At 29.9% G+C, this 14097-nt stretch overlaps 1 protein-coding gene across 1 annotated transcript in view; it reads right to left on the minus strand.

Moving 5' to 3' along the window:
- Positions 1-1109: 1109 nt before the first annotated feature.
- Positions 1110-14097, minus strand: part of LOC129976203 (cuticle protein 6-like) — a 34355-nt gene continuing 21367 nt past the window's right edge. The window contains exon 2 of the mRNA XM_056089654.1: positions 1110-3407. Coding sequence (XP_055945629.1) covers positions 2973-3407 — 435 coding nt within the window. The 3' untranslated portion in view covers positions 1110-2972. The remainder of the gene's footprint in view (positions 3408-14097) is intronic.

A 14097-nucleotide genomic window follows, 5' to 3' on the forward strand; every position in this document is an offset into this window, starting at 1 on the left:
CGCTTAATTAGAGTACTCTGACGCTGGTTTATACTGAAAATGTCCACTAATCAATGTACGTTCTCTATGGCTTGTGAGCCACGATATAGAAATAAGTACTGAATTCCGGTTGTGGTGGGCATCCTGTATACTAAATTCAACTTTTACTGAATTAGTTTCTATTTAAAAAAAATTGTATGTCCGTCATTTTACTTGAATCTTATTTAATCCCACAGCCTTAGATGTATTTGATTAATATTTGGCATACATGTTCTTTAGTTTTTAAAAGAATTAACTGCCCTATTAAAAAAACTGCTGCGCACCTTAAAAAGTAGGAGAATGGGAAGAGGGGGGAGGTAAAATGAATTTTCATTTTCCAGCCGAATATCATTTCGCACAAAAACTATTTTTACACCATTAATTTTTTTTAAAATTAACTTTTTATGGGATAAATTCCATTTTTTTTTTTCGACTTTTCCTTAATCAATTTTTCAAAATTAATTTAAACGCAGTTTATAATTTTTTTCCTATTCAAATATTAAACCTATTTCACCCGATTATTCGAGCACTTTTGCTACTGATAAAGTTAAGTTATATAGCTAGCTTCTGTTTTATTATTTTTTACCTAAAAGCTTTAATAATTATTAATTAATTACTATTTAAATCAGAGTTGGGAGTTCTAAAGCATTTCAAGGGGTTATATAAACGGATTGTATAATTGCGCGATATAAATTATAATCGTTTTCTTACATATTTATAGAAAATGAATAAATGCAAGTGGATCCACGAATACATCGTCTAGTTCTTTATATTCCAGAAATATTTCCTTAAAAAATTCGTTCTTTAATTTCACAGTGATAATTTTTATGACATTTTACTTTCATTTTGGAGATTTTGTAATTATTATAAGGCTTATCAATAATCCAATTATTACGAAGGAATTACGAAGTTAGTCTTTACTATTAAACTTATCTGGTTGTGAATAGAATACAGTCTGAGACAATAACATAAAAAATTTCAAACGCATTTTATTTGTACACACAGTAACATCATATATACAATGCATATTATTTACAAACAGGAACAGATCCATCAAATTATTGATTTTCATTTTTGAGGATCATCTCCAACCTGAATGACTCGAAAAACAATTTTCACATTTACAATTGAAAGTTACAGTTTATATATACACCGTTTATTGATTTTGAAAAACAAGTCAACTGAGCATAATTTTGCAAATTCAATTTTAATAAAAGTACCTCAGTTTATTCTTACATTGTTAAAATGAAACAAGGACTTAAAGTGCTATTACATTTGATAGAAAAATATTTTACAATAAATTTCAAGTAATCATTCTGTGCTAATTTTTTTTAATTTTTTATTTTCAGAAGCCTGTTACAAAAATCTTATTAAAAATTTTTATTATTTTTTTAAATCAAACATTTTTAGTGACTCCGTTTCATCAGGATTTTTTGTATTCTGTTATCATGCGACCACTAATGCATTTCACAATGCATTAAGCAAAAAATTTCTGTAAGATTAAAAGTTGAAAAATTCATGAAACATATTTAAGCTTCCATTAAATTTATGAAAATATGTAATATTCATTAAAATGGAATAATGTTCATATAGTATTATCTATGAATTGCTTGATTTTTAACGTAAACAATTTAACTTTGGATTAAAGTTTAAGCCAGTTAGAAAGTAACATTTTTCGCGTTTTTGTCTTTGCTACATGATTAAAATTCGAAAACAACTAATCTGGTTTGATAGCTTGATAAATCTCTAAAGATAGTATTGCATCTACTATATAAAGAAAAGAATTTAGCTTTTCTGTACAAATGTCCAAATTAAAAAAAATTGCCAAGAAAATGCGGGACAAATGACCAATAGAAATATCTCAAAAACGAGCATCAGTTCTGCTATCTAACTGTCATAGTAGACATCACAAATTTTCACTAGAATTTTCCAATTTATGACCATTTCCTTATCTAGTTTTCTTCAAATATCAGAAAAAAAAATGTATTGCTGAAATTTAATAAGAGATGACAACGATTTTTGATCCTATTATTTCATTTTAAATTTTACTTACAGATAGTAAACTAGGACCATCTTTGTAATTCTTAAGAATCCTACTATGGTTGGAAGAAATTTACTTAACAGAAATCATGCCTTGACTTAAAAGTTAAGTTGGGACGAGCGTCAAGTGTTACATTAGTGAAACTTGAATAATTCCAAGCATGTTGGGGAGAAAATAAAAATTCGAATGATCTAAAATTTCGAATTAAAGAAACTGGATCTTGTTAACATTATATCACATAACAAAAACATCGAAATTCAAATTATTCGAAGAATTTGAACTAAGAAAATTGAATTAGTTAAGCCACATTGTATTATAATTTGAGTAATAGTTTTTTCATCCAATATTTATATTGTTTTTGTTTTTATGTATTTCGATGGTGGTATACAATTGTAATAATAAATTATTCTGTAAACTTTGGATCATTTATCGAAACATTATACACCTTATGGTAATTTACGCTTCATGCACAGATATAATTTTATATATGAGAAACACGTGTATTTTTTTCAAGTCCTTCAGTCTCGTTCAGAATTAAAAAGAAAAGTTCCCTATGAGAATATATTTTGTACAAAAATTTTGATTAGAAATAGTGCGATAATTTCTCTCGCCGTGACTTAGTAATAGTTGGACAAAAAATTCGCATATTACTGAAGCAAGTAAAACTATAATAAGAAAATAAAATATACAAAAAAATTGCATACATTTCAAAACACGAGGAAAAAGTTGAACAAAAGGAACTTCCGACTTGTGCCTGGAATTCAAGATATGAATCTGGTAAGCATTCAAACCATCTTGAACCGTTTTAATGAAAAATGAGTGTTCACATCATTTTGAACCAGTTCAATGAATCTTTATGATGAAATAGTTTTTGCACCGGGTGATAGATGGATGGATTATTCTAGACAGAAGGTCAGCCAGCCAGGTTGACCACATAGCTGGTGGGTATGAAAGGCGGCAGAGGCCCGACAAATGGGGTTCGAACCTTCACAGCAGGTTTGGGTTTCATATCTGGTACCAGTGTTCTTGTCTTCAGAATGTGGAACCCTGTAGAATCCGCCATGTATTCCACCACTCTTAGGGCTCCAGATGGTTCTACGTAACCATAGCGGCCTTTCACTTCCCCTCCAGGCCCTCTCTCTTCTTGACGGAAGGACTGGTTAGGCCCTGGTCCAGTGTCATACCCGAACTTGTATGTACCAGGACCTGCAAAGTTCTGAATATTATAGTGGGCCCTCGTACCAGCCGGTATGGGCACCACTCGTCCATAGATGCCTGCTGTTGTGCTGCGACGAGTCACAGGCCCTGCCAGGATCCATGAGAAGCACTGAAGGCAGATGATCAATATCTGAAATGAAAACAAAAGCAGAGCTTTTAACTAAATTAAATTTCTAAATAAAGTTTAAAACTCAGTGTTTTTAATTAATGTTAAGAAAATGAATATTTTCGTTTATGCTTTGTAGAAGTTCTTTTAATAATTTATTCTTTTATTTTCAGAATACAAGGATATACTTTTACATCTAACTGTTGCAACTGAATGTGATAATGATTGCAAATATTATCATTTCATCACATCACTTTTATTTTAAAAAAAATTCCGTTATTACAGCAGGGTATTATTATTGAGTAGGCATTTGCCTAAGGACCCCCACGATTTCGAAATCCTTTGTGGTATTTTAAAAACTATTCAGTTTTGTGCTACGTTTTAATATAAAGGCAGAACAATCAAATTCATTAAAAATAAAACTAAACGTTGTTCGGATTATTTTCGGAGTATTATTTTATAACCATTCATAATTAGTTTCGATTTACAGATTTCAAATTATATTATTTTTGAAATTGTAAAAAATTTTGGTAAATTGCAATTTTAAAAAAAATTTAAATATTATTTAGACTGTGATCAGAAAATATTAGTTTCTTTTTTAAATATTTAGTTTAAAATTTATTTTAATTTCAATTTTGCAATTTTTATACGCAATCTACTAGAACCTTTGCAGAAAGTGATCTGCAATTAAACATTTTGGCACTTTAATTTGTCAAAATTTGATTTGTTTAAACTACATATATAAAAATTTCTTTAAAATTAAGAAAAAAAATTGATTTTAAAAATTTGCAGGGAAAATTGGCTAAGAGATTTGTATTGCCTAAGAATCCCCTAAGATTCTCAGTTCCGCTATAGATATAAATACATAGGAAAGACAATCATTATTATTCAAAATAAAACAACATCGTTGGATGTTTCCTGGCAGTGGGAATATATAGGTGGCGCCAATAGTCTTTCAAAGTTGTGCTGAATAGTATCTGTCACATTTCTGCTTTTAAGATTTTAGACCAAAAGATAAATAAATGCAATATTTTTATTTTTAAACATCTGAATTAAAATAAAAACCGAAACTGGTGCTTTTAATTAAAGTTGTTTTTAATTTGCCAAATAAAAGTGAGAACGAAAAAATGCAGTTTTCTAAGAAAAACCGTGCAAGTACAACTACATTTGAATACTTGAAATAATAACTAACAAATATGTTTTCTATTAATATTGTTTTAAAACCTCTAAACTAAAACAAAACAAATACATTTTTTAATAAATCTTATATAATTAAAGTCTGTATCAGTGTTATGAGGTCGATCAGATTAATATATTTAAATTCATAATTAAAAATTGACGTAGAGAAGATATTTCTATTAAGTATTTCTTTTATATGAAGAAAGCTCCAAAAATAGCAAAGTAAAAATCCTATGACATCAGATTTCGAAAAGTAGAAATTTTTATTACTTTTAATGAAATTGGCTTCCAACACATATTTTATGTTCTGAAGCATCTCTACTTATCATTAAGACGAATATGGATATGTTGGCTCTCTACAGGTTAGACAATTTACCTAAAGCTATCAAATGTGATACTTATACAACTTGAAGGGTGATAATATACACCTCGGATGATTTTATTTTTTTTATATTTTATTTCTAATTTTTAATTAAATTTAAGCTGCATTTTTTAAGCTGAAACATTAAAATTTGACTTGGTACAATTTGCCGTCAAAAGACAACATACCGTATTTCATTGATTTAAGTCGAGCGTGTTTATCGTGTTTATATGCATTAGAAAATATAGATCGTGAATTGGTCAACCATCTGACAGATTTGGGTTAAAATTTGATATGAATCTATATTTTAGATGCTAAACTCGCTTATCAAACTTTATTTATCTTTGCGTTTTAGTCATTATTGAGTTTATCTGCACTCAAACAGCCAGACAGACAGATTGAATGGATTTTGCCCAAAATTTGATAAAAATCAACAAATTTGGGGAATAGACCGTATATGAAATGTCATTCGTTTACCACGGTTAAAGTGGCTTTGAGTTACCTTTGTTTCAGACAGACGCCATAATGCCAAAAATATTTTTTTCTGATTCAGGAATGTCTGAAACGAAGAGATTAATCAAAATATCAAGTTCGAATTTTTTGTCGATTATAATACCTTATTTACATTTCGTATATGATAAAGTAACCAGTGAGAATTGTCTTTCCAAGACATTCAGGCATGCTCTCTAATAGGGGTATTATCCCTGAGAAATTTGCTTGGTATTGGAGTACAATAGTTATGAAATGTCAACTAATATTAACCTTTGGCATGAATTTGGCATTGTTAGTGAATAGATAGTATGATACTCGGCGAGTTTATTTCGCAATTTATCCCTGACAAGAGGTTGATAGAACCCGAAAATCGAATTTGCGCTTTAGGTGTATTTTTTTGCGATTTCACTGAAACCAAAATTTGACACAACTACAATTGCAGTCCCAAAATTACATACTAAATTTGATTTATTTAAATTTTTGAATTATTGTATTTACATGCTCCTGAAAGTACAGACCAACAGACATCTAATAGCTTGTCGGATTTGGCTCGAAATTTGATTTATTCATCTAGAGCTCTTCATTTTGTAATAAACGTGAAACTTATATTAGAACAGCCAGACAAACAAATTTTGCTCAAAGTTTGACAGAAATTTACAAATTCATCTGCGCATGTCTAATTGCCACTACTACAGTTTTTTTTTTCAGTTTTTATCTAGTTTATATCAACATTGATCTAAGCCTCATAATCTTCTTCAGAAAGATCAGCCGACTTTCCTATGAACCAGGATTATCCTCTAGATTGGTCCTAACAATGCCTTTATGCCGAACCACCTGGGCATCGAAACAGATCACTACAACCTGACTGTTGATCACTAGAACTGTCGAATTTTCTATAGATTTAGATACGAAGACCCATTTCTCGCTATTTTGATTAGTACAACCGATTAATCGTCATATTCGCTGTTCACTGCAAGCGGCGATTACTATTCTTCTCTATGCTAATGTAGATATTGTATCCAAAAATAAAGTCAAACATTGAAAAGTACCTACATTAATTGCGCATCTACTGTATATTTAAGTGACTTCTAAAGACTTGATCTATTCATTTTTGGTCTTGGAATAAAACTTTATTTAACATAACAAAAAAAATAAAAAAGCAGGGTCAATTTTAAGAACATAGGATGAACATATAGAACATTGAATCCTAATGAATTGGCAATTGTCTACAGAAGATGCAAGCTATTATATTTGCATGGGAAATGGTACTTTTCATGCACTGTTGCCAAAAGATGGCAGTTCAGATTCACTTTCAAAGCAAGACTGGCAAAAATGGAATTGGGAAAAAAAGTATATACATTTTGAAGGCAATAAATTGTGATGCCTAATGTAATCTAGTAACAAGGGAATGAATTAAAAAAAAACTGATTCAGTTTCTACGAGGAAAGTTTACCTGATCGTCAGGGAAGGGATCTTTTGAAAACAACGGTATTGAAATAATTTCATTTTGTGTGGCAAGTTTATATAAACATGCATTATTTTGTAAAGATATGTCTGAAAATTTAATTCTTTATTCCATACTTTCCATCCTAAGAGACGTTTTCTTCGATCTTTCCTCAAATTAAAATTCACATGCATATATATGCAAAAGAGGCGCCAATTTAAAATATTTCGTCAGTCCCACCTGTCGAGTCAATTAAAACATTACTGCATTCATTTATGCATTGTACAACGTCATTACTAAATTCTTATACGCAGATTATGCGTCAAAAGCCAACGTTGTACAAAATGTCTAAAAATCGGACTGCATTTCTGAAAACATGACATATTAATCGATATTTCCATCATTTAAAAAGTAATCTTTCTTCAAAACATGCAAAAGAAAATTATGCAAATCGAGCACGAAGAAAGGGATTTAAATCCAAAGCAGCAGGAGAAAATGTCAATACTGACCTACTTATTCCGACAAGGAAGGATAGACCATTTTGGATGATGATGTAGAAATCTGAAGGACAAATTCCAATGAAAAGTAATACATTTATTCTCTTACGAAAAACAGGCAAAAAATGTTTACTGAAAGTGGGTTTCATTTTAAGTGCAAGCTCTTATTCTAGAGAAAGCTGGGTCCTTATCAATACATAAAAGAAAATGACAGAACAGGACTGGAAACCATGAATTCAATACAACAAGTGAAATTCTTGAATTCTATACATCATAAATCACACACTCTAGTACCTTAAATTTTACTGACCCTAAATCGGTCAGTGAAGTCCGCCTTTGAAGTTTCAATCTACTTCGCTTTCACTTGGTTTACGAACTTAAGCAAAACTTCTTGAAATTCTACATCCTTAAATTTTTTTTACGTGGTTATATTTTCAGACTTGCATATATTCTTGGGATTATGAGATGTAATCATTATCTCACATCAATCTACAATGCAGACATTATACCTAAAAACCACCAAATTTGTTATATAGTTATTGTACTTCTTATATATATATAACATATTTCCTACCTTGATCTTAGCACCTAGTTCCCAGATGTCCAATAAGAAAGGATTTTTTTTAAAAATTAAACTAATTAAAATTAATCCGACTTTTAACATTTCCTCTCAATAGTTTCGGTACACATTACCGCAGCAAAACAATTTTTACACCACTTTCAATACCAATTTTGTTACCGCTCAATTTTTTCTGTAATTTTAATAACTTTTTCTTAAATTCATGCTAAATTCTGTATAGAGCGATGTATTTTTTTATTTTATTTTATAATGAAACTGAAGCCAATTTTATTGCTTCACCCATTCTTTAAATGTTTCTCTTTTGCTATTGTCAAATTTATGATAACAAATTGCTTGCTTCAGACTTTAATTTCAAAGCAATTTTTGTTAACGTTATTATTATAATGATTTAGAGTTGCATTTTTTTCTTCTATAAGCAACGAAACGTAAAAATAGTCACTCAGAGAACACAAACAAGAGAATGGCTGACATAATGAAGACTGAGGAATCAAATCTAAAAAAACTATGTTATTTTTTTTTCTGCTAAAACGTTTAATATTTAAGGAAATATTCTTTGAACTTTTTTTTAAATTTTGAGTTAATTTTAAAACAATTTTTGCTCTATAATATCTTCAAACGTTATCGAGAAAAATTACTCAATTTCCCCGAAATTCTCACTTATCCTTCAATAAAATTCTTATCCTCTTTCTTTCCCCACATAAACCTGTGAATTTTGGATAAGCCTATTGGATTGGTGAAAATAGTTACAAAATACGGATATTTGACGAGAATCTAGCACTTTAACCAAATTTATGGTATGAAACTGTATTTTCCCCCCCGATCGAGCGGAAACAACAATTGACACGGAACAACAGCTGTACTCGTAAGATGACATAACAAATTTCATTTATTTAAGTCATTTTGAGTAATTTTTGAGTTATTATTTAAATTATTTTTGAGATATTGCCTTTACATGCATAAGAAACAAACAGACAGACGGTAAACCTTTTGACAGATTTTGATCAAAATTTGATAAGAATCTTCATTTTAAATGCTGAAACTGCATACTAATCTTTATTTTCCAGCTGTACTTTTTGTAGTAATCCAATTTACTTGTATCCTGACAGCAAGACAGATTGTCAGACTTCTTCTGGGCATATTTTGCTTAAAATTTGATAGAAATCAACAAATTTGGCCATATACCCATTGGCCCATATCAAATTTGGTCATATATTGATTGGCCCATATCAAATTTGGCCATATACTGATTGGCCCATATCAAATTTGGCCATATACCCATTGGCCAATATCAAATTTGGCCATATACCCTTTGGCCCATATCAAATTTGGCCATATACTCATTGGCCCATAAAAATTTGGCCATATACCCATTGGCCCATATCAAATTTGGCCATATACCCATTAGTCCATATCAAATTTGGCCATATACCCATTGGCCCATATCAAATTTGGCCATATACCCATTGGTTCATATCAAATTTGGCCATATACCCATTAATCCATATCAAATTTGGCCATATATCCATTGGCCCATATCAAATTTGGCCATATACCCATCCTTTTAGCTCAAAGCGTTTTTGAGGTATTTTGTTCACAGACAAAGAGATATAATGTCAAAAATGTTTTTTCGAACTCAGAGATGGCTGAAAGGTGAAGATTCGTCAAAATCTCGAGTTTTATTAAAGATTACAATCCTTTCTCTATACTTTGTACGTCATAAAGTAAATAAAAATTACTCCGAACAATCAATTTGTATACGTAATAAACGGCCTGCTTTGTATTGCGCTAACATTCACACATTCGTCTTTATTATTAATAGAAAATACAGATTGAAAATAGTTCTTGAAAATAACACAAAAAGAAATATCATTTCTAAATTTTCAGACGTTAAAGGAATTATAAGGTAATTAAATCACCAAAAAGATAATTTTAAAATTTTAAAACGGTGCTTAATTTCTTTTTGCATTAATATTTAAAAAAGTTACCACAGAGGAATGCCAAAATTCCGTTTCATTTTTAACTAATTAATTAAAATCCTAATTGAATTTTCAAAAAACTTTCTCCGAGTGGCGCGTTTTCCCTTTAAAGTTATATGCACCAAATGTGTTAACTTCAAATCAAACAGACTGATTTGTAGAGCGCCAACACACACATACCCATTCTTCTTTCTTGTCAGCAGAGATAATTTAATTTATTCAGTTGTGAAATATGGGTTTCAATCTCATATTATTAGTCTTATTTTTTAAAGAACATTCATCCTTTATAATTCTTCTTCTTGAAAAGAAAAGTGCGGGATATTCTTTGAAACATTACAGGTCACTAGCTTTTCCAGTGAAGTCTCTCTACAGGATTATGGATTCTTGGAACTCAATGGCGCTCCCATGGCCATCAGATACTTCAGCCAAAATGAATTACCACCCTTCTGATTATTAAAAACAAAACGTTGAAAATTTTAGAGCAACTTGTTCATTCTACATGTATTAATGTTGACACGTATTATCTTTTGGTTGTAAATTTATATTTTTATGTTATGCAACTATATGCTTCCAACTGAATCAACAAAAATCTTATAAAAATATCTAAAATTACCCTTATCATGTTACTTGGAATTTTTAGTTTGCTAATCATGATATTTTCCGACGATAATTTTAAGAAAATTTTACCACAGTTGAAAAATGTTATTATTTATTGAATGATGCCAGTTTTGCAGTTGGTTTGATTTTTATTCTGCATTTTAAAACTTTTACTAATAACTACAGACCTGAAAGCATTCATACAAGATATACATTTAATAATTTTAATCGATGCAATCGAAATGTCGGAAAAAAGTTTGAAATGTAGTTATCTTTTGACTATCCGGAGGATAATGACCTCTTTGCCGATTATCTTCTTCTATAAATTCCGAAATGTTATTAAAAACGTTTCAACCGCAAATAAAGAAAAAAAAATTCACAGCAAAAATTTATAAGTAAATAAAAGATTTTTTTCATAAAAATATCAAGAACAAACTTGTGTTGTACATAAATCATATTTGTATGCATAAATATCCTATTACATAGTTAAATTGTTCAAAATAAATTCATAATAAAAACTGTTCAAAAACCTTTTTCTGTTTATTTTTCACTGTTTTCTGGTCGTTTTGTGGATTATCCAAGAAATCTTGGCACCATTGTATAAGTTAGAGATTATTGTAGCTACAAAATATATGTAATATCGTTATTCCACTTGAATAACAACATGCGTATTAAAAAAATCTTTTAAATTTGATTTTGTTTCATTTTTCGTTCTCATAGTATTGCTAAAAGAAATCAAATAATGAGAAAGCGCCTCATCTCACTGATAGATTCTGTACAAAATTTCATGCAAATTCATGTACATAAATTTTGACGTGCCCAATCTTATGCGCTTTATTCGTTGCTTTGATTGAAAATTGTATTCAGAAACACGTGGATAAACAGTCGTTCTTTCTATACAACTGCTCCTGGCATTGAAAGATATCAAGAGTTCTGATTTAAGAAGTATTTAATAAATTTTAACTTTCTAAATTGCTTTTTTTAACTATAGTGTTAACATGGGCTTATACGGAAAACCAGAAAAGCCTCCCATTCAGAATTTTCCATCCAGATTTTGGTACACCCAAAACGTTAGCATTAAGATAAAATCAGACATCTTTTATCGTGATCACTAATGTAACGATCAATCGGTTGTACTGATCAAAATAGCGAAGAACGGGTCCCCATATCAAAATAAATAAAAAATTCGCTGGTTCTAGAAATCAACAATTTTTTTTTTTGTATTCATTTTCAATATCCATACGGATTGGTATGGACGTTGTGTTGTTGTTTCTTATGTCACTTGCCATGGACAAGCTCCTCTGTTACGAAGACAGCGATTTAAGCCGGTGAGGGAGCACCTCTTGTTTTTTCAGTAGCACCAACTAGGACCAAGCATACGACTTTGCTACTCACACATCACTCATTCGATTGCACAACCCCTTTTTACAGGAGGGCACATTCACACATCTAACAGATAGAACAACGGAAGAACAACCATGCCCAAACCGGGACTCGAACCCGGGATGTCCAGTTCACGGGGAAGACGAGCTACCCTATGCCAGGAAGCCGGCATGGATGTTGCATTAGTGCCAATCTAGAAGATGACCTATATACATTGAAAAGTCAGTACATCTTTCCGTAGAATATTGTAAGGTCTGGTTCATTGTTGGTATAAATTGGGAAACACTACAGAAGAAACGATTGTCATGTACGGATGAATCGAAGAGATGAGAGCATACAGCATAAGGGCAATGACGATTAAAAGTTAAAAAAAAGAAAAAAGAAAAAAAAGAAAAAAAGAAACACCAGCAGTAAATGAAAATCTGTAAGCGCTTCAGTCCTAAAGATCATTAAATACCATGCTGAACATTATTCTTTTGGAAAAGTTGTGCTTTTCTTTCCAAAAAAATGCTTGAAAATTCAAATAGTCTCAATGACGTTTTCATAAAAATTAAATTAAATGAGTATGAACATTCTTCAATCCTGTACTTTGTATTGATTTTTTACTAATTAAAACAAATGAATTATACGAATTATATCGTATAATCTGTTTTTTCTGGCGTCCTGGTATTTCTACATAACTATTTTATTTTTAAGGCATTTCGGTTGTATTAATTTTTCGGATGCAGTGATTACTTTGGCTTGGAACCGAAGTGATCACTAAAAGCGACGTCTACTGTATATCAAATTCAGTTTGGATTTGATTGATTTTGTTTAACAACAAACAAAGTTATTTTTTTAAAACAATCAATGGATTTAAACAAAACATGGATTTTTCCGAAACACGAGATCAAATTTTTAACAGTTATAATGTTTCAATCTAAATAGTGCATATGTTATGGTCAATAATCATTAATAATTGCGATTATTATTAATGACTGGTTAATCATAATAAAAGTAACAAAAATGCGAGAAAATAAAAACCTGTTAAGATTTAAGAATGTTATCATGCAAATTTCGATGATATTTTGCGATTCCTTTAATACTATAGCATTTGTTTCTTTTACGACATTTATGCACAAAAAATGCCAACACATTTTTTTGACACGGAAGACTTTTTTTCTTGATGATATTCACACAAAAACCCAAGCTTGATTTTCCACAAAATTCGAACCTATTATTAGATTGAATAATTCATCAAATTCTTAGCTCTGGTAAAGAAAATTGGCGTCAAAATATAATCAAATGTAGCATGTTTCAGTTTTCGGTGTTCGCTTTCAATATTTTTTTTTCTAATTTATTTATTTGTTTGAACAATATAATTAAATAGATTAATAACAATAATAATGAAATAATAATAAAAATGTCTGCTTTTAATAAATTTTCTAATTTAGTTTTTACATTATAATTAATCACAAATATAATTAAAAAGGGCATCAAAATACGATCAAATAGATGTTTTAATCTTCGATGTCTACTTTCAATAATTTTTCTGTTAATGTGTTTTTTTCACGTTACGATATTATTATTATTTCACACTATATATGTTTCATCTATCATTATAATAAAGACGAATGTGTGGTTGGCACTCTACAGACCAAACCATCTTAAATACAGCTACCAAATTTGGCATATATATCTCTTAGAGGTCGGGAATGTACACCTCGGAGAGATTTTTTAAATAGAATCTTAATTAATGAAAAAATAATCTAAATTTCGGTGTTCAAAAAATTGTCTTTTTACTGATAGCAGTGCTTCAACTTAATAATTAAGTTTCTATTTTTAATAGGTTTTTTAAAAAAATATTTTAACTTTATTTTTCAACAATTTAATTCATACAAAATAAGAATAAAATTTTACTTGAACAAGCACGTTACGCATGCATGGGAAAAATTAAGTTCCCTCATATTGATAAAAGCTGAAATTAAAAAACAAGTTAACTATTACTGCAAATTAAACCTAGAAAAGTGTAATTTTCGGCTCGTGTTTGTATAAAATGGAGTAAATATGAAATATGATATTTTTTTTAAAAAATGAATGCGCGTTTTCTGTGACGTTTAAAAAACCTGTGTTATTAATCCAATAGTTTAGTTTTATTTTAGGAATACATAGTTTAATATATACAGGATATCCGTTCTAACCAAAGCTCAACAGCTACTTTCTAAA

The sequence above is a fragment of the Argiope bruennichi genome, chromosome 7, assembly GCF_947563725.1.
Source record: "Argiope bruennichi chromosome 7, qqArgBrue1.1, whole genome shotgun sequence".
NCBI lineage: Eukaryota > Metazoa > Arthropoda > Arachnida > Araneae > Araneidae > Argiope > Argiope bruennichi.